General features: G+C 38.1%; 1 protein-coding gene across 3 annotated transcripts in view; it reads left to right on the top strand.

Annotated features, from left to right (window-relative positions):
- Positions 1-19290, top strand: part of VMP1 (vacuole membrane protein 1) — a 136515-nt gene that overhangs the window by 94509 nt on the left and 22716 nt on the right. For all 3 annotated transcript variants that reach the window (XM_009236469.4, XM_054535180.2, NM_001132442.2), the window contains 3 exon segments: positions 8329-8409; positions 10823-10939; positions 16858-16919. In XM_009236469.4, coding sequence (XP_009234744.1) covers positions 8329-8409; positions 10823-10939; positions 16858-16919 — 260 coding nt within the window.

Genomic DNA, 19290 nt, shown 5'->3' with positions numbered 1-19290 from the left:
ACTATATTTTAACATAAATTTCCATTACACATGAGGAATCAGTATTGAAACAGTTGCTCTGAGGCTTTTAATATTTGCTGTGAAATCACTTCAGCTCCAAATCCAAAAGAAAGCATTATTAGCTCAGTAGTTTTAATATATACAGTCATATACCACATAACAACCTTTCAGCCAGTGATGAACTGCATTTCTGACAGTTTATAATGGGGCTGAAAAATTCCCATCACCTAGTGGCATGGTAATGTAGCACAACACATTACTCACATGTTTGTGGCGATGCTGGTGTAAACAAACCTATTACACTGCCAGTCATATAAAACTATAGCACATACAGGCTGTGCGCAGTGGCTCACGCCTGTAATCCCAGGATGTTAGGAGCCTGAGGTGGGCAGATCACGAGGTCAGGAGTTCGAGACCAGCCTGGCCAGCATGGTGAAACCCCGTCTCAACTAAAAATACAAAAATTAGCTGGGCCTGGTAGCGCGTGCCTGTAATCCCAGCTACTCAGGAGAGTGAGGCAGGAGAATTGCTTGAATCCAGGAGGCAGAGGTTACAGTGAGCCGAGATCGTGCCATTGCACCCGATCCTGGGTGACAGAACAAGACTCCAGCTCAAAAAAAAAAAAAAAAAAAAAAAATTTATATATATATATATATAGCACATACAGTTATATATAGTATGTAATACTTGATAGTAAATGAAATGTGTCATTGGTTTATATATTTACTATACTATAGTTTTATCTTTTGTATGTGTGTATGTTGAAGGGGGGGATCATCTTGCTCTTTTGCCCAGGCTGGAGTGCAGGGGTGTGATCACCTCCCACTGTAGCCTCAACTTCCTGGGCTCTGGCAATCCTCCTGCCTCAGCATCCTGAGTAACTGGGAACACAGACTTGCATCACCACACCTAGCTAATTGTTTTTTTTTAATTAGCTATAGAGACTTGGTCTCCTTATGTTACCCAGGCTGCTCTCGAAGTCCTAGGCTCGAGTGATCCTCCCATCTTGGCTTCCCAAATTGTTGGGATTATAGGCATGAGGCACTGTGCCTGGCCCAAAATATCTTATATACCATATTGTATTTGTACCTTTTTTATATTTAAAAACATATTTAGGCCGGATGAGGTGGCTTATGCCTATAATCCCAGCACTTTAGGAGGCCGAGGCAGCCGGATCACCTGAGGTTAGGAGTTCAAGACCAGCCTGGCTAATGTGGTGAAACCCCATCTCTACTAAAAATACAAAAATTAGCCAGATGTGGTGGCAGGTGCCTGTAATCCCAGCTCAGGCAGGAGAATTGCTTGAACCTAGGAGGCAGAGGTTGCAGTGAGCCAAGATTGCGCCTTTGCACTCTAGCCTGGGTAACAGGAGCTAAACTCCATCTCAAAAACAAAACAAAACAAAACAAAAAACATATTTAGGCCGGGTGTAGTGACTCACGCCTGTAATCCCAGCACTTTGGAAGGCCAAGGTGGGCAGATCACTTGAGGTCAGGAGTTCGAGACCAGTCTGGCCAACATCGCGAAACCCCATCTCTAATAAAAATACGAAAATTAGCTGGGCATGGTGGCACACACCTGTAGTCCTAGGTACTCTGGAGTTTGAGGTGTGAGAATCGCTTGAACCCAGGAGGTGGAGGTTGCATTGAGCCAAGTCACGCTACTGCACTCCAGCCTGGGCGACAGAGTGAGACCCTGTCCCAAAATAAAATAAATAAAACAAAATAAAATAAAAACATGTTTAGATACACATATACTTACCATTGTGTTACAATTGCCTACAGCATTTAGTACAGTAACATGTTGTGTAGGTTTGTAGCCTAGGAGTAGTAGGCTATACTATATAGCCTAAGTGTGTAGTAGGCTATATAACATCTAGGTTTGTATAAATACACTGCATGATGTTCACACAACAGTGAAATTGCCTAACAACTCATTTCTCAGAATATATGCCAGTTGTTAAGCCACATATGACTGCAATGGGTTATAAAGACTGCAGTGGGTTATATAAGCCACACATGACTGCAATGGGTTATAAAACTTCCATAAGATATTAACCAAGTACACATTTATCTTCAATAACATTGCATTGGTTTTACATGTTTAGGGATTTTCTGTTGTTTTTATTTCATTTTTTTATGTCACCCAGGCTGGAGTGCAGTGGCACGATCTCGGCTCACTGCAACCTCCGCTTCCCGGGTTCAAGCGATTCTCTTGCTTAGGCCTCCTGAGTAGCTAGGATTACAGGCACCAGCCACCACGCCTAGCTAATTTTCTGGGTTTGCTTTGTTTGTTTGGTTTTGAGAAAGAGTTTAGCTCTTGTTGCCCAGGCAGGAGTGCAATGGCACGATCTCGGCTCACCACAACCTCTGCCTCCCGTGTTCAAGCAATTCTCCCACCTCAGCCTCCCAAGTAGCTGGGATTACAGGCATGCGCCACCACGCCCGGCTAATTTTGTATTTTTAGTAGAGACAACGTTTCTTCATGTTGGTCAGCCTGGTCTGGAACTCCCAACCTCAGGTGATCCGCCCGCCTCGGCCTCCAAAGTGCTTGGATTACAGGCATGAGCCACCGCATATGGCCTTCTGTTGCTTTTAAAGAGATGTTTTCATATGGCTTCCTCGTGAAAATGAAAACGTTTACTGTTACTGTTTGAAGATAAAAGTTACTTCATATATTTACATTCATGTTGACATCATTAGATTCAAAGATCAATATTTTGCAGACTATTATTAGCCTTGTAGTTTCTCTTCTCTCTCAATCATAAATATCTTTCTTAAGAAAAAGAAATGTGAAGCAACAATGGTACAGGCATATTCATAGTTTAAGGCTTTGTCTTTCTGTATTTAATCTTGAAATTCAGTGATAAGGAATTGCTGTGACTTTTTTTTATTAGTCTTGTAGTGCTTGGGAAAATGTTTCTTCCGCCTCCGTTTCAGAAGCATGATTGGTTTACATATATAATCACTATGGGTTGTGGTAGGAAAGGTAATTTATTTACCTATAATTGGTTTTATTTTTGTGAAAAAAGAAAAGTAGAAAATGATTTGTAATTGCTAATTGTAAATGCATGCTTCATATTTAAGTAGCCTTAGAGAATGAAACTGTCATCTCAGGCACTTAAGTTGTGAAATAGGTAAAAGTTGTGAAATGTAAATACAGAGAAATGGAACTAATAAAAGGTGTTTGTTTTTAGTTTATGGATTTTTGAAAAAGTGAAAAATGACATGTGAGGAAGTAATCAAATTGGACATGCTACATTGTTCCCACAATACTCCAAAACTATTCAAATGAAATATTAATTTTTTTTAACATTTAATGGGAACATTGAATACCTAACATACAATTTGTTTGTAATCTTTTATTTAGTTTTTCTTAAAAATATTGTTTAATATTGGTGTGTATTTTTACTTAGCTTTTTTATTTTACTTGGACTAAAAAGAACAGCAAAATTTGTTTAAAATTTTTTTTTAATTTTATAAAAGGGATTTTTTTTGTTTTGGTTTAGCTTTTTGGTGGTGTTAGGTGTGTGAGTAATAGAGTCAAGTTTATTAACAATATACATAGAATAAAATTCTCATTATAAAGGCAAGTGAGAATATATATATTTTAGTTCATAGGCAATATTATTCTAAAATGACCATAAGAAAGAGCTGCCAAATTATGCAAATAATTAAAAAATATACTGAAGTTGTTTTTAGAAAAACAAAGAACTTTTAAAACTACAGAGCAACAAGGAAAGCAAAATTGCATATAACATATAGAACATTTTGAACAATAAAAGAATAATGTTTTCAATAAAATTATTACATAAAGCTGTTAAAACCATATAACTAAGTTTTATACATGTAGCTTTAAAAGTAAAATAAATTTGGGCCTGGCGCACCGGCTCAAGCCTGTAATCCCAGCACTTTGGGAGGCTGAGGCGGGTGGATCGCCTAAGCTCAGGAGTTTGACACCAGCCTGGGCAACACGGTGAAACTCCATCTCTACTAAAAATACAAAAAATTAGCCGGGCGTTGCAGTGTGTGCCTGTAGTCCCAGCTACTCGGGAGGCTGAGGCAGGAGAATCACTTGAACCCGGGAGGCAGATGTTGCAGTGAGCCAAGATCGTACCACTTCACTCCAGCCTGGGCGACAGCAAGACGCCGGCTAAAAATAAAAAAAAGAAAAGAAAAAAAGTGAAATAAATTTAAAATAAGAAACAATAAAATATATTCGTGTTTATGAGATCTAAACATTCAACATTAGTTATTTTACTATTTTAAAATACCAATACAGTGCTTTCCTGGTTTTGTTTTCATTACACTGGCAAGGAAAAAAATCAAGAAAATACTGTTCATCAAACTGCATATTATGCTAATGTTTATTTTCTTGAAATAAAAACAACTGTGCAGACTTCATATTAATATAATTTCAGTAAATGTTTGTAGATTATTTGATATATAATGTAATTTAAATTCTGAGAATATTGTGAAAGACCTGGAAAAAAATTATGGGAACTGAAAGTAGCACGGTCACTGTGTATGTTAAATACATAATAAAATTTGTGAAATCCTTTTTCAGTAGATGACTTTCACTCGTTTTAAAAAGTAAAGCTCTCTATTAAAAAGACACTTTACTTGTTTTCCTTATAATACATGCCAGCTTCAAATTTAAAAATTAAAAAAGGTAAAAGGAGGTTTCAGCTTCACGTGTTTGGATAGATTAACTCTTTTTGCTCAAAAAAAGATTGTTGAAGCTCCCTTAAGGATAACTAAGAGGAGCACTCAGGCATCTGAAAGAACAAGAAGTCTGTTTTTTGTTCTTGCCTAATTGCCATTAAGCAAAGATACTCTTCCCTAAAAGGGAAAAATGGCTCCTTACTTGTTATTCCTCTTTGTTAGTAATGATCACTGTGTTTTGACCTCTTTTCAGGATGTTTTTCAAACCATGTTTTCTGGTTCTTCTGTAGTTTTAAGTATCTTTGATATTATTAGGTGATCTGCCTAATGTTTAATCATTTTTTTCTTTATATAAATCAGTTGGTGTAATTATACCTCTTTTCCTATTTAAGTTTGTATGTGTATATATGATTCTATAGAGTAGAAAAATGCCATCAGTTTGAAATGATGGCACAATCTTAGTCACTTGGTTTAAATAAACAGAAAATTCTAAAGCCTTAAAATTAAGATAATGCTCTTTGGCAAACTCAAAATAAAAGCAAAAAAAAAAAAAAAAAAAGGAAATTAATATAAAAGAAAGCAGGCCACCAGACCTTCTAAATACAATACTTGTTGATCTTGTCTATACCATTTAATGTAGAAAAACTAATTTTCTATAATTGTGTCTATTAAAGGTGACATTAATGCTGATAGAAAAATATTCCCACATATATCTGGGAAAACTTATAAAAATTGTGCTGTCTTTAAAATTTATATGGTTTTGTTGTTGTTTACTTTACCTTTTCTTGGCAATTGAATACAATCTTCCCTCTCATTAAAAGTGGATTTGCTATGAAAATTTTAAAGGCTGTCAAGGAAGGCATTTTTGCTGATTTTATATATTTAATTCTTGTGCTATAGTAATTAAAATTTCATAACTAGTTTTTAATTTAATAGTATCTGTTGATACTTTAGACAATTAAAACATTTTTTACCAGTTTTTATTTAGTGCTTCAAATGGATTATAAACTTAGTAATTTGGGGACTAATTGTATAAATTGTTAAAAATAAATGGATTTTGCAGAAGGATAGGATTAGTGAAAAGGAGCAGTAAATAATAAAATGTAATAGAAGTAGAAATGTAATTTGTTTTTAAAATAAGCTATATAGGAAAACTGATTGATTATATATTCTTATATGGTTTTAAATAAATAAAACTCAGTATTTCACACTTAATGCAATAGATGCTAAGAAAAAAATTAACCTTCAGCTAGAAATCTAAATAAAAATAGAAAATACCCTTTGCTGCAGTAGTTCAGTTGTTTAAAAATATTAAATCTGAGGCCTGGGGCGGTGGCTCAATGCCTGTAATCCCAGCACTTTGGGAGGCCGAGGTGGGAGGTCAGGAGTTCAAGACCAGCCTGACCATATGATGAAACCCCCTCCCTATTGAAAATACAAAAATTAGCCAGGCATGGTGGCGGGCGCCTGTAATCCCAGATACTCGGGAGGCTGAGACAGGAGAATCACTTGAACCCGGGAGGCAGAGTTTGCAGTGAGCCAAGATCATACCATTGCACTCCAACCTAGGCAACAAGAGTGAAACTTTTTCTCAAAAAAAAAAAAAAAAATTAAATCTGATATAACTGATTTAGTGAAAAAGTAAGTCTAATCCCAAAAAGAAAAATTAATAATTATCTCTTTGGAAATAAATTATAAAATTGCTAAATTTTGTTGCAGAATTTAGCTAATGATTAACTTTGAGAGCCTATGTATTTGGACTTGAAAGTGTTTATATTGACTGATCATTTTTTTTAAAATATAGTTTATTGGTTTGGTTTCTTTGACTTTCTCATCATCTTCAACAAGTAGAGTTAGGTTTTTTGTTTGTTTGCTTTAATTTCAGTATTAACTACTGTGGTAACTTGGTAGGACTATTCTACACAATATTATTTGTCAAAATGTTTTTGTAAGTGGGGATACACAGATTCTGTGCCAATTAGAGAAGTATATTTTTCAACTAGTTTACTTTTCTGGCTTTGAACTTTGTTTCTACTCTCTGTGATAGATCTGTCCAGCTTCTTTTTTGTTTTTTTGTGTTTTTTTTTTTTTGAGACGGAGTCTCGCTCTTGTCGCCCAGGCTGGAGTGCAGTGGTGCGATCTCGGCTCACTGCAAACTCTGCCTCCCGGGTTTGCACCATTCTCCTGCCTCAGCCTCCCGAGTAGCTGGGACTACAGGCGCCTGCCAGCACGCCCTGCTAATTTTTTGTATTTTTAGTAGATACAAGGTTTCACCGTGTTAGTCAGGCTGGTCTTGATCTCCTGACCTTGTGATCCGCCTGCCTCAGCCTCCCAAAGTGCTGGGATTACAGGCCTGAGCCACCACGCCCGGCCGGATCTGTCCAGCTTCTATATTCTCTTTATCGTCTTTTAGAAAGTTGGACTAAAGGCCGGGTGCGGTGGCTCACGCCTGTAATCTCGGCACTTTGGGAGGCCGAGGCGAGCGGATCACCTGAGGTCAGGAGTTCAAAACCAGCTTGACCAACATGGTGAAACCTCGTCTCTACTAAAAATACAAAATTAGCCGGGCGTGGTGGCAGGTGCCTATAATCCCGGCTACTGGGAAGGTGGAGGCGAGAGAATCACTTGAACCTGGGAGGCGGAGGTTCCAGTGAGCCAAGATCGCGCCATTGCACTCCAGCCTGGGCAGGGCAACAAGAGTGAAACTCCGTCTCAAAAAAGAAAGTTGGACTAAAGAGAGTGGAAGAGGTTCTATGATATGAAGACTTATTAATAAAGCATTTACACACATACAAAAAATAAAGCATTTACACATTAGCTCATTTTTTTGTCTTATGAACTATTTTCATTGGAATTTGGATTCGAATATATGCCATTTCAAAACCAGAAAAGAATTAGTCAAATATTTGTAGCGTCAACATGCTGAAAGAACTAGCCAGCCGAATGCATGTTTCAGCATGGGAGGAGGTAACAGAGTGAAGTAAAAAGCACTGATTTCACAGTCTGAATATTGAATCATGTCCTATCTTTGTCACTAGCTGACATTATGATCTTGATCACTTACCCTTTCTGGGCTGCAGTTTTGTGGTCTATAGATTGGGTATAATAATATCCACTATACCTACATACCAGAATTGAAGGCTCAAATAAAATCATGGTGAGAATGTTTTACAAAACTAGCACAAGCTGTGCAAATGTAGGATGTTCTTTTGCTTCTGGGATAATGAAGGCTTACTTATTGCCACATAACTGTTTTTTCCATCTTCTGACCTAGTGATCAGCAGAGATGTCTTCATGAAGTCTGGCAAATTATAGAAGAGAGGAAAAGGTAGATGTTGTAGGCCAGTGTTTCCAGAATAATAAATTGGTTCATGGTTAGTTTATAGTATTTTGTTAATCCCTAGAATATCCAGAGAGAATACTAAATTTAAATTTACAGTGTTTTGGTTTATTCTTAAAATGTGGTAAGAGCTTAACTTTAAGGATGTAATATTCTATCATTATTTTACTTGTGTTTCAGTGAACAACTTACTGTAATTTTTTTCATCATTCATCTTATTAATCAGTGTCATCAGATTGTGAGATCTTTAATAAACTCTAGAAAGAACCATCTTTCCTTCTTTTCCTACTTTTCATTAATGTTTCTAAATTTGCCTTTTTACAGGACTTTGCCTCCCGGGCCAAACTGGCAGTTCAAAAACTAGTACAGAAAGTTGGATTTTTTGGAATTTTGGCCTGTGCTTCGGTAAGTGAATTGTATTAAAACAGAACTTTTACTAAGTGGTAGTGTTATATTTTGATCCATATATACTCCTGAATTAACAAAAATGCTGTCACCTTTATTGGGTATGTAATTTTGTGAATCATTTACCTTTTTTTTTTTTTTTTTAAGACGGAGTCTCCCTCCTGTCACCCAGGCTGGAGTGCAGTGGCATGATCTCGGCTCACTGCAACCTCCATCTCCTGGGCTCAAGCAATTCTCCTGCCTCAGCCTCCCTAGTAGCTGGGACTACAGGCATGCAACCCCACGCCTGGCTAATTTTTATATTTTTAGTAGAGACAGGATCTCATGTTGCCCAGGCTAGTCTCAAACTCCTGGGCCCAAGTGATCCACCTGCCTCGGCCTCCCAAAGTGCTGGGATTACAGGCATGAGCCACTATACCTGGCCCATTCAACTTTTTTTTTATTTTTAGTTGAGACGGGGTTTCACCATGTTGGCCAGGGTTGTCTTGAACTCCTGACCTCAGGTGATCCACCCACCTCAGTCTCCCAAAGTACTGGGATTACAGGCGTGAGCTACTGCACCCAGCCCAATTCAACTTATTAAATGAGCTGTTTTCTGTTGAATAGGTTCACATCTTGTTTATTGGCTTTTAAATATTTCATCATGTAGTGATGACTTCAGACCTAAATGGCTTAAATCAGTAAGAATAAAAGAGACAAAATCCATTCTTCCCATGAAGAATATACTACATTTAACCAAATTAAACTACATTTAACCAAATAAGGATGACTTCGTTCTTTCCTCAAATTTATAGATAAGAGGTCTTTTTCCAAAGTTTCAAGTATTAGTTACAAGGAAGAATTTATATAAAACCTGTGTAAAGCGATGTTAGCTCAGGGCTACTCTGATTTACGTATCTTAAATCCTTTTTTTGTTTGTTTGTTTTTTTTGAGACAGAGTCTCCCTCTGTCACCCAGGGTGGAGTGCAGTGGCGCGATCTTGGCTCACTGCAACCTCCGCCTCCCAGGTTCAAGCGATCCTGCCTCAGGCTACCCAGTAGCTGGGATTACAATCATGCACCACTACACCCAGCTAATTTTTGTATTTTTAGTAGAGACAAGGTTTCACCATGTTGGCCAGGCTGGTCTCAAACTCCTGACCTCAAGTGATCTACCCACCTCGGCCTCCCAAAGTGCTGGGATTATAGGCGTGAGACACCGCGCCCAGCCTACATATCTTAAATACTTTAAATTCATTTTCATTTCAACATGAGTTGGAACCTTATGATAAAGGAAAAAAAGTTATAACTCAGAGAATTATGAGAGTCACATGAGCAATAGCAGGTGTAATGCTGTGTAAATGATATTATTATATGGTTGTAAGAGATGAAATAATCCTAAAGCATTTGAATTTGGATGAGAAAAACAAAAATGAGTCATTGAATCCAAGTGTTACTAACAAAGGAATACTTGAATTCTAATTTAGTCATGTCTTTTTTAAAGACCATATGTGACAAATTTTTTTAAATAACTAGCCTTTTCTTTCAAAGTTCAAAAATGAAATTATATAAATTAATTGGCTTATTAATGGTTCAGCCAACAGCCACAAGGTCAGAGTACTTTCATAGGAGAAGAATGGATGAAGTGCTCAAAAACTGCTTGTGGCTTCTTTGCATTTTTACATGAAGTATCTTTTAGCATTCTTAAAATGTGGGAATGTTTGGAAAAGGTATTTGTTGTGAATTACTTCTTTGTCTGGGACTGAGTATTCAAAACATCTGAATCTGTGTGATTTCATGTTTCCACACTTGATCTTCTTTATAAATTGTGTCACATGGCCCTCAGACTTGGTCTCTCATAAAATAAAATACAAATTATTAATATTTTATGTTGAGAATAACAGCACATCCACCCATAAATGTATTTGAGAATTTATTAAAATATTTGCTAATGATATGAGTGCTTTCCAGATAATATTCACATTTCAAGCTAAAGATTTTAGAACCCTAACTGCTGAAACAATCTTAAGGCTCTTTATTCACTCATACCTCACCTTAGAAAACAGCCACCAAATATCCAGGAATCAACTGAATGGGATTAAATTCCTGCAGGTCCACTTACTTTATCCAGTTCTCATGTGATGGGCGCACACACACACACACACACAGTGCCTTAGCCGGGAGTAATATAAGCAAAAGGACACCTTGGTTTGCTGTGAGCGGATTGAACACCTAAGGTGAATATGAGACCCAGCTTCTAGACACATTAGGATGTTTGCCTAACCTCCTTTTAAACAATCCAGTAGTGAGCAAGGAACCCATATATTGCTTTGCAGTGTAAGCAGGCTGAAAGCAGAATACCACGTATCAATGGGTGATAAAATTAAATTGTTCTTTGGATTATAATATGGATGTCCTTCTTTTTCTCTCTATAGATTCCAAATCCTTTATTTGATCTGGCTGGAATAACATGTGGACACTTTCTGGTACCTTTTTGGACCTTCTTTGGTGCAACCCTAATTGGAAAAGCAATAATAAAAATGCATATCCAGGTAATTATACCCCCTGATTCACTGCCTAATGATGATGAACCCATTACAAGACGATGAAACATGCTCATTCCTTAAGTGAATTATTTAGTTATTCTTTCTGCTTTTTTGGTTGGTAGCTTACTTAGGTAATAAAGCATAGAATGTCATTTGGAATTAGTGATCTCCTTGTTTTCTTTCTTTTCTTCTTTCTTCCTCCCTCCTTCCCTTTCTTCCTTCTTTCCTTCCTTTCTCTCTTTCTTTCTTTATTTTTTTGCCCTGTGAAACTATTTATCCAGGACTTTCACCAAACAAAAATAGTGTTTGTGTGCAGAAAGATGCACATCATTTTTATATACACAGCCCAAAAAACGTAGTTTTTTGTTTGTTTTGTTTTACCAGCCACAAGCTGAGAGAATATTGCCATTCACTAATTCTTACTTTCTTTCACATACTCTATATATAGAGCGTTTGAAGCAGTTCCTCCCGTGTTACCAATATCCTTTACCGAAAAACAGCCAGATGTTAGTGTGGGAGGAGAATGGGGAAGAAGAGGGTCTCTGAAAGGCGAGGAGATGTGGGTTGTGGTCAGAGAAGTGAGAATCTGCTAGTCCTCAAAGCCACTCTTAACAAAATCTTTAGGATGGAGGGTGTGTGCATGTATATGTGTATGTGCACGCATATGTGAATAGAGAGGAGAGAAAAGGTTAAGAATTTAAACGAAGGGAAAATGGTTATGTGCTTCTAGAACTGTGATAAGAATTACTTCCTTCTAAGGGCAGATCTCAGTAGAATAAAATAAAAATTAACCTGGAAAGAATTTGTTTTAAATCAGTATGGTTTGTAACAAAGAACGTTATTAACCAAAAGAAAGAAAAGAACAACCAAGCGTGGTGGCTCACGCCTGTAATCCCAGCACTTTGGGAGGCTGAGGCGGGCAGATCATGAGGTCAGGAGATCGAGACCATTCTGGCCAACATGGTGAAACCCCGTCTCTACTGAAAATGCAAAAATTAGCTGGGCGTGGTGGTGCGCGCTTGTAATCCCAGCTACTTGGGAGGCTGACCCAGGAGAATCTCTTGAACCTGGGAGGCGGAGGTTGCAGTGAGCCAAGATCACGCCACTGCACTCCAGCCTGGCAACAGAGCGAGACTCTGTCTCAAAAAAAGAAAGGAAAGAACAGTGAAGTTCTCTGCCCTTGTATGATTCCATGATAATTTCAAGTGTGTCTATCCCCAAAGTTTCTATGTAATACCTCTCTACTTCCAGTTCTTAGAAAGGAAGAATGAAACAGGAAAACTTCAGCTGCTTCTACCTATCCGGTTTATAATCTTAGATTTTGGCATTTGGGTCAAGTTTATTGCATCTGTCCTCTATTTTCCTGCCATAATCACTCAGAATTTCATGGATGTTTTTCCTACTTCAAAGAATATATTTCCTCCCATTTAAATTAAGTATTTTGTTCAATCAACAAACACAGGTTTTTTAATATTACAGTGCTAGTTACTATGGTTAAGATTTAATACTGGCCAGATGCGGTGGCTCACGCCTGTAATCCCAGCACTTTGGGAGGCCGAGGCGGGCGGATCACCTGAGGTTGGAAGTTCCAGATCAGCCTGACCAACATGGAGAAACCCTGTCTCTACTAAAAATACAAAATTAGCCGAGTGTGGTGGCGCATGCCTGTAATCCCAGCTACTCAGGAGCCTGAGGCAGGAGAATCACTTGAACCTGGGAGGTGGAAGTTGCACTGAGCCGAGATCGCGCCATTGCACTCCAGCCTGGGCAACAAGAGTTTGTCTCAAAAAAAAAAAAAGATTTAATACCATACAGGATTTTTTCAAATAATAAAATATGGTGAATAATAAATTATTTTCAAAGTATCTGAAAATAGGTTTTTCTTTAATCTTTAGAGTTGCTTCTAGAAGAGAGCTTTCATTTAGCTTCTTGCAATCCTTAATACCTAAGGAAAAATAAAGATTATTTTATTTCTTAACAAGAACTTCTCTAGTAATCCATAAGTTTTATGTGTCCTGCTTTATACCTCTTGAATGTAGTGCCTTTCTATAAATTATAGTAAAACGTATTATGCCATAAGTACCCTATCTGTAGTGGTAAGATATGCAACTTATCAGACCTTTCATTTCAGAAAGATTTAAAACTAGTATATATTTAAACATACTCAGATTTTTTCAATTTATGATGATTGATTGATTGATTGGTTGATTGATTTTGAGACGGAGTCTCTCTCTGTCACCCAGGCTGGAGTGTGGTGGCGTGATTTCAGCTCACTGCAACCTCCGCCTCCCAGGTTCAAACGATTCTTTTGTCTCAGCCTCCAGAGTAAGTGGGACTACAGGCGCATGCCACCACACCCAGCTAATTTTGTATTTTTAGTAGAGATAGGGTTTACCATATTGGCCAGGCTGGTCTCGAACTCCTGACCTCATGATCTACCACCTTGGCCTCCCAAAGTGCTGGGATTACAGGCGTGCCACTGCGCCTGGCTGATGATTGATTTTTTTATGGAACTTCACACTTTAAAGCACTTACCTATATGATTTAATTCTTATAATCCTGGGATAGAGGAATTACTATACCCATTTTGTAATTCTCAGAGGTAGGGAGGTTAATAAGTAATAGTTGCTTAAGAGAGTAAGTAACAGCTGGAATTTGAACCCAAGTCTTTTGACTTCAAGTTCAGTGTTCTTTCCATTCTTTTGCATTGCCTTCTTAACTTTAATGTATTGATATGATTAAGGAAACTGAATTGTTTAATGACTGCTATTGATCAGGACCTGTGCAAGGTAATTTGCAGTAGTTATCTCATGGCAGACAATCCTGAGAGGTCATTATTAACCACATTTCATAGATGAGGGAACTGTGTTAGAGAAGGTAAAATACTTGCCTAAGGCCCTAGAATCCAACCAAGCTCTGTAAAGATAAAGCTCATTCCCTGTATCTATTTGGAAGCAAAAAAGAAAAAGAAAGCTAAAATCCATTTATGTTTCTGAAAGGAAAGAATCTGAGTTCCTTCACTAAACTAAGACCGTGGGATATGTTTGCTGTGTTCCATCGTATCATAGTGACATACTTTGTAAAGGCATGTCACTTGATGTACATCCAGATGTAGCTTAGGGTAACAAACATTTCTCATTCTATGGGTAAACAATATTAGTAATATAAACATTTTAACCATTCTGAAATAATAGTGGGAAAGCCACACACACACCGATTTTTTTCTACCCTAATAGTAAACCTGTCTCCTTGTCTGCTTTTCTTTCTTCCCTTTTTCCTCAGCTTAAAATTAGACAACCTTCTTTAATAAATATTGCTGTTTTTATTGATGTCTTCCTATTAACCTTCCCCTAAAAGATTCAAATCAATCTACCTATAATGTTAGATCAGATTTCCCCTTCCACTACAGAGTCAAGTCCTCTGTCTGTAGAAGTATCCTTAGATAGGAAAAGGCATGAGAAGAGTATCTTTTTAGAAAAATTTTTTGAAGAAGTAGTATCCTTAGAGATATTACCTTTGTCCCAAATAATTAAGAAAGGCAACATACTCATTTATGTTATTTCATGTACCATTTAACTTACTTATTGTACCCTTAAAATACATCACTGTTCTTTATTATCTCTCTACCTTCACACTGACCAGCACACACACAGTATTATAAACTCCCAGGAGGGCAGAGATTTTTGTCTGTTGGTTCACTGATGTATTATAATGCCTAGAATAGCATCCGGCAGATAGTAGGCACTCCATATTTAATAACTGAATCTGTCTTAAGATTCTTCTTTCTGGCCGGGTGCGGTGGCTCACGCCTGTAATCCCAGCACGTTGGGAGGCCGAGGCAGGCGGATCACAAGGTCAGGAGATCGAGACCATCCTGACTAACATGGTGAAACCCCGTCTGTACTAAAAAAATACAAAAAAATTAGCTGGGCATAGTGGCGGGCGCCTGTAGTCCCAGCTACTCAGGAGGCTGAGGCAGGAGAATGGTGTGAACCCAGGAGGCGGAGCTTGCAGTGAGCCCAGATTGAGCCACTGCACTCCAGCCTGGGCAACAGAGCGAGACTCCGTCTCAAAAAAAAAAAAAAAAAAAAAAAAAGATTCTTCTATTCTTCTTTCCAATGAAGGACTTCTTTTACAGATGGTTCCATCTTTGTTCATTCTAGCACAATTAGTTCCTCCCTCCCATATCTTTTTTCCTCCTGCTCTACCCTTTCCTTTGTTTCTTCTATGCATGTGGTTAAGAGGGCTCTTCCGTGGTCTATGCCTTTTATTTATTTTGTAGAATTCCCACTCAGACCTCCAGCCTGAAAGACTAAGACATATGTTCTTAAATGTGTGACACGTTTTTTGTCTAACCCAGAACAGTGACTTTTCAAGCTGCTACATACAAAAAGAAAATCTTGTTTTGCTGTTTTGCGTTGAAATTGTGCAATTATTTAGGCATTGGCTTATTTTGATTGTTAAGAAATGATAGTAGGGAAAGTTCATGGTGATGAAATCACTGAAAGGCAAGAACTACTAGCTCTGTTGATTAATAAAAGATTTATAGCTCTAAATAACTGGTTTTTGATATAGACCCCCCTGCTTTTCTTCACAAATTATCTGTAATAATAGCCTTGCTAGCTTCATAGTACTCACACACCAATTGTATACCTTTGCCTTATTAGTCTTCTTGCCAGAAATAATGTACATTAGTCTAACCTGTCCAGGTTCCTGAGATTCATAGTGAGTGGATAAAAAGAAGACTACTGTTGGCTGGGCACGGTGGCTCAGGCCTGTAATCCCAGCACTTTGGGAGGCTGAGGTGGGCAGATCATGAGGTTAGGAGATCAAGACCCTCCTGGCTAACACAGTGAAACCCCGTCTCTACTAAAAATACAAAAAATTAGCGGGTGTGGTGGTGGGCGCCTGTAGTCCCAGCACTTTGGGAGGCCGAGGCAGGTAGATCACCAGGTCAGGAGTTCGAGACCATCCTGGCCTCCTGGCACCCCATCTCTACTAAAAACACAAAAATGTGCTAGGCGTGGTGTCGTGTGCCTGTAATCCCAGCTACTTGAGAGGCTGAGGTATGAGAATCTCTTGACCCTGGGAGGCCGAGGTTGTAGTGAGCCAAGATGGCGCCACTACACTCCAACCTGGGCAACAGAAGGAGACTCCGTCTCGAAAAAAAGAAAGAAAGAAAAAGAAAAAGAAAGGGCCAGGTGCAATGGCTCATGCCTATAATCCCAGCACTTTGGGAGGCTGAGGCAGACGGATCACCTGAGATCGGTAGTTCAAGAACAGCCTGACCAACATGGAGAAACACCGTCTCTACTAAAAATACAAAAAAAAAATTAGCTGGGCATGGTAGCGCATCCCTGTAATCCCAGGTACTTTGGGAGGCTGAGGCAGGAGAATCGCTTGAACCTGGGAGGCAGAGGTTGCGGTGAGTTGAGATCACGCCATTGCACTCCAGCCTGGGCAACAAGAGCGAAACTCTGTCTCAAAAAAAAAAAAGGAATACAAAGTTGATAACATTTGAATTAAATGTTATCTTTTATTTACTTTATTGTATTTTATTTTATTATAATCTTTTTTTTGATATGGAGTCTCCTCACTGTCATCAGGCTGGAGTGCAGTGGTGCGATCTCGGCTCACTGCCACCTCCGCCTCCTGGGTTCAAGCAATTCTCCTGCCTCAGCCTCCCAAGTAGCTGGGACTACTACAGGCGCATGTCACCACGCCCAGCTAATTTTTGTATTTTTAGTAGAGATGGGGTTTCACCATGTTGGACAGGATGGAAATGTTATATTTTATTTTTAAAGAAATTTAAAAATTGCAATTAGGGGCACAATCTTACCTCTTTAGACTATTACCAGAATTGTGAATTTATGTTGGTTTTTTGATGACTAAATAATTTATTTTAACTGGTGTTTTCTTTACAGAAAATTTTTGTTATAATAACATTCAGCAAGCACATAGTGGAGCAAATGGTGGCTTTCATTGGGTAAGTAATTCTTTAAGGACTAATATTAATATAATTACTCTTTAAATGGGAGTAAATGTGTACAAGACTGAATTGAAATAGAATTTTTGACATAGTTCTTTATTTTTTGAGCAGCAAAAATAACTTGCTGTTATTAGTAAATGAAGAAGACTTTCTTGTTCTATAGTAGGGAAAGATAAAACTCACATTATCCCTGTTTAATTGTAAACCAAACATCTATCAAGTCATATAATTCTGGGTTTAAAAGAAGCTTTGGGGTTTGAATCTGTAGCCCCACCAAAGAAATAAGAAATTGTCTTTATATAAAAGATATGTGTATATCATTGCAGTTTAATGGTACTTTAGTACAATGCTATGATTTTTGGCCAAACTAGATGCCAGATACACAGCTGCATTTAATGTAAATATAAATCTTACATAAAATTTTAGTATTTTATACAAAACCTAGCCGGCCGTGGTGGCGGGCACCTATAGTCCCAGCTGCTCAGGAGGCTGAGGCAGGAGAATCGCTTGAACCTGGGAGGCAGAGGTTGCAGTGAGCCAAGATCATGCCATTGCACTCCAGTGTGGGTGACAGAGCAAGACTCCATCTAAAAAAAAAAAAAGAAAATTTAGTATTTCATTAAGTAAGTCATGTTAGATGGCATAATATTAACAAAATTTGTCAGGTCTCTATTACTTCACTAGAGAAAAATTAGGTTATTTTAAAAGGCTAAACTGGCCAGGCACAGTGGCTGATGCCTGTAGTCCCAGCACTTCGGGAGGCCAAGGTGGGCGGATCACCTGATGTCAGGAGTTCAAGACCAGCCTGACCAACATGGAGAAACCCCATCTCTACTAAAAATACAAAATTAGCCGGGCGTGGTGGCACATGCCTGTAATCCCAGCTACTAGGGAGGCGGAGGTTGCGGTGAGCCGAGATCGCATCATTGCACTCCAGCCTGGGGAAGAAGAGCGAAACTCCGTCTCAAAAAAAAAAAAAAAAATTTTTTTTTAAAATAAATTAAAATAAATTGCAATAAAACCAAAAGTTGTTAGGTTTTTAATTCATTATTAGAGGGGAGAGGTTTTCTTTTCATTCAGTAGTACAGCTGTCCCATGGTGGAAAAGTGTCAAGTTTAAGTGCCCTTTGTTTAGTTTTAATGTAAATCTTTATCTTAAAAGCCTCTTACAGAGCAAACATTTATGGAAATTTTTGCTATTTAAAAAAAAAATGCCACTTGATGTTGAGTTTGTGACTATTGGTTTTTTTTAGTCATATATATATTCATTCTTTTCTATGTTTTGTAATAAAATAGTTTTTAATATTTGCTAGTTGAGCTTTAATAAGGAAAAAATATATTCTTGAGGTTGTACTCAGTGGAGCCAGTCATTAGTTTCATTAATTCCTGAGCTTATCAGTGTGGATTATAACTTGTACACTAAAATTTACATTTAAAATTAAAATTAAATTTACTCTAGTGTTTTGCTGCCTGAATCCTTACAAATAAAGTATTTTATATGTGACCATATATCACATAAAGACAAAAAATATTCTTGTCTCTTATTTTTATTTATTTATTTATTCATTTTTGTAGTGACGGGGTCTTGCTTTGCTGCCCAGGCTGGTGTCAAACTCCTGGTTTCAAGTAGTCCTCCCCCCTCAGCCTTCCAAAGTGTTGGGATTACTGGCATGAGCCACCATGCCTGGCCTTCCCTTATGTTTTTGTTTTTTGTTGTTGTTGTTTTTGAGACAGAGTCTCGCTCCAGGCTGGAGTGCGGTGATGCAATCTCAGCTCACTACAACCTCTGCCTCCCAGGTTAAAGCAATTCTTCTGCATCAGCCTCCTGAGTAGCTGGGATTACAGGTGTACACCACCACACCTGGCTAATTTTTGTATTTTTAGTAGAGTTAGGGTTTCACCACATTGGTCAGGCTGGTCTCAAACTCCTGACCTGGTGATCCGCCCATCTCGGCCTCCTAAAGTGCTGGGATTACAGGCGGGAGCCCCCACTCCCAACCCCTTATTTTTTAAATGTAAGGAAAACATTTCATTTATTCTTAGAGACTACTACTCTACCTTGAGACTGCAGAGTGCAGTGCATATAACACCATGCATTATTTGTTCTTTTCTTATACTGAACAGTTATAGAAAGAAGTTTTTCAGCTACTCCTGCATCCTCACCACGAGTACCTTCTGTTTCCCCAGCCTTTGGAGTTTCTAGGAAGTTAAATTACTTAGCTACTTGTTTCACCTACCAATATATCCAGTTTCACTCTCTTCCAATCTGTTCACCATATTGCAGTCAGTAACCTTTTTGAAATTTTAATCTGAGCACATCATCACCACTGTCTTCACTCCCTTTCTCCTCCTCTTCTTAAAACCCTTCA

The sequence above is a fragment of the Pongo abelii genome, chromosome 19 (assembly GCF_028885655.2).
Source record: "Pongo abelii isolate AG06213 chromosome 19, NHGRI_mPonAbe1-v2.0_pri, whole genome shotgun sequence".
Lineage (NCBI taxonomy): Eukaryota > Metazoa > Chordata > Mammalia > Primates > Hominidae > Pongo > Pongo abelii.
Note: the sequence above shows the minus strand (reverse complement) of the source record. Positions and strands in the feature narration are given on the sequence as shown.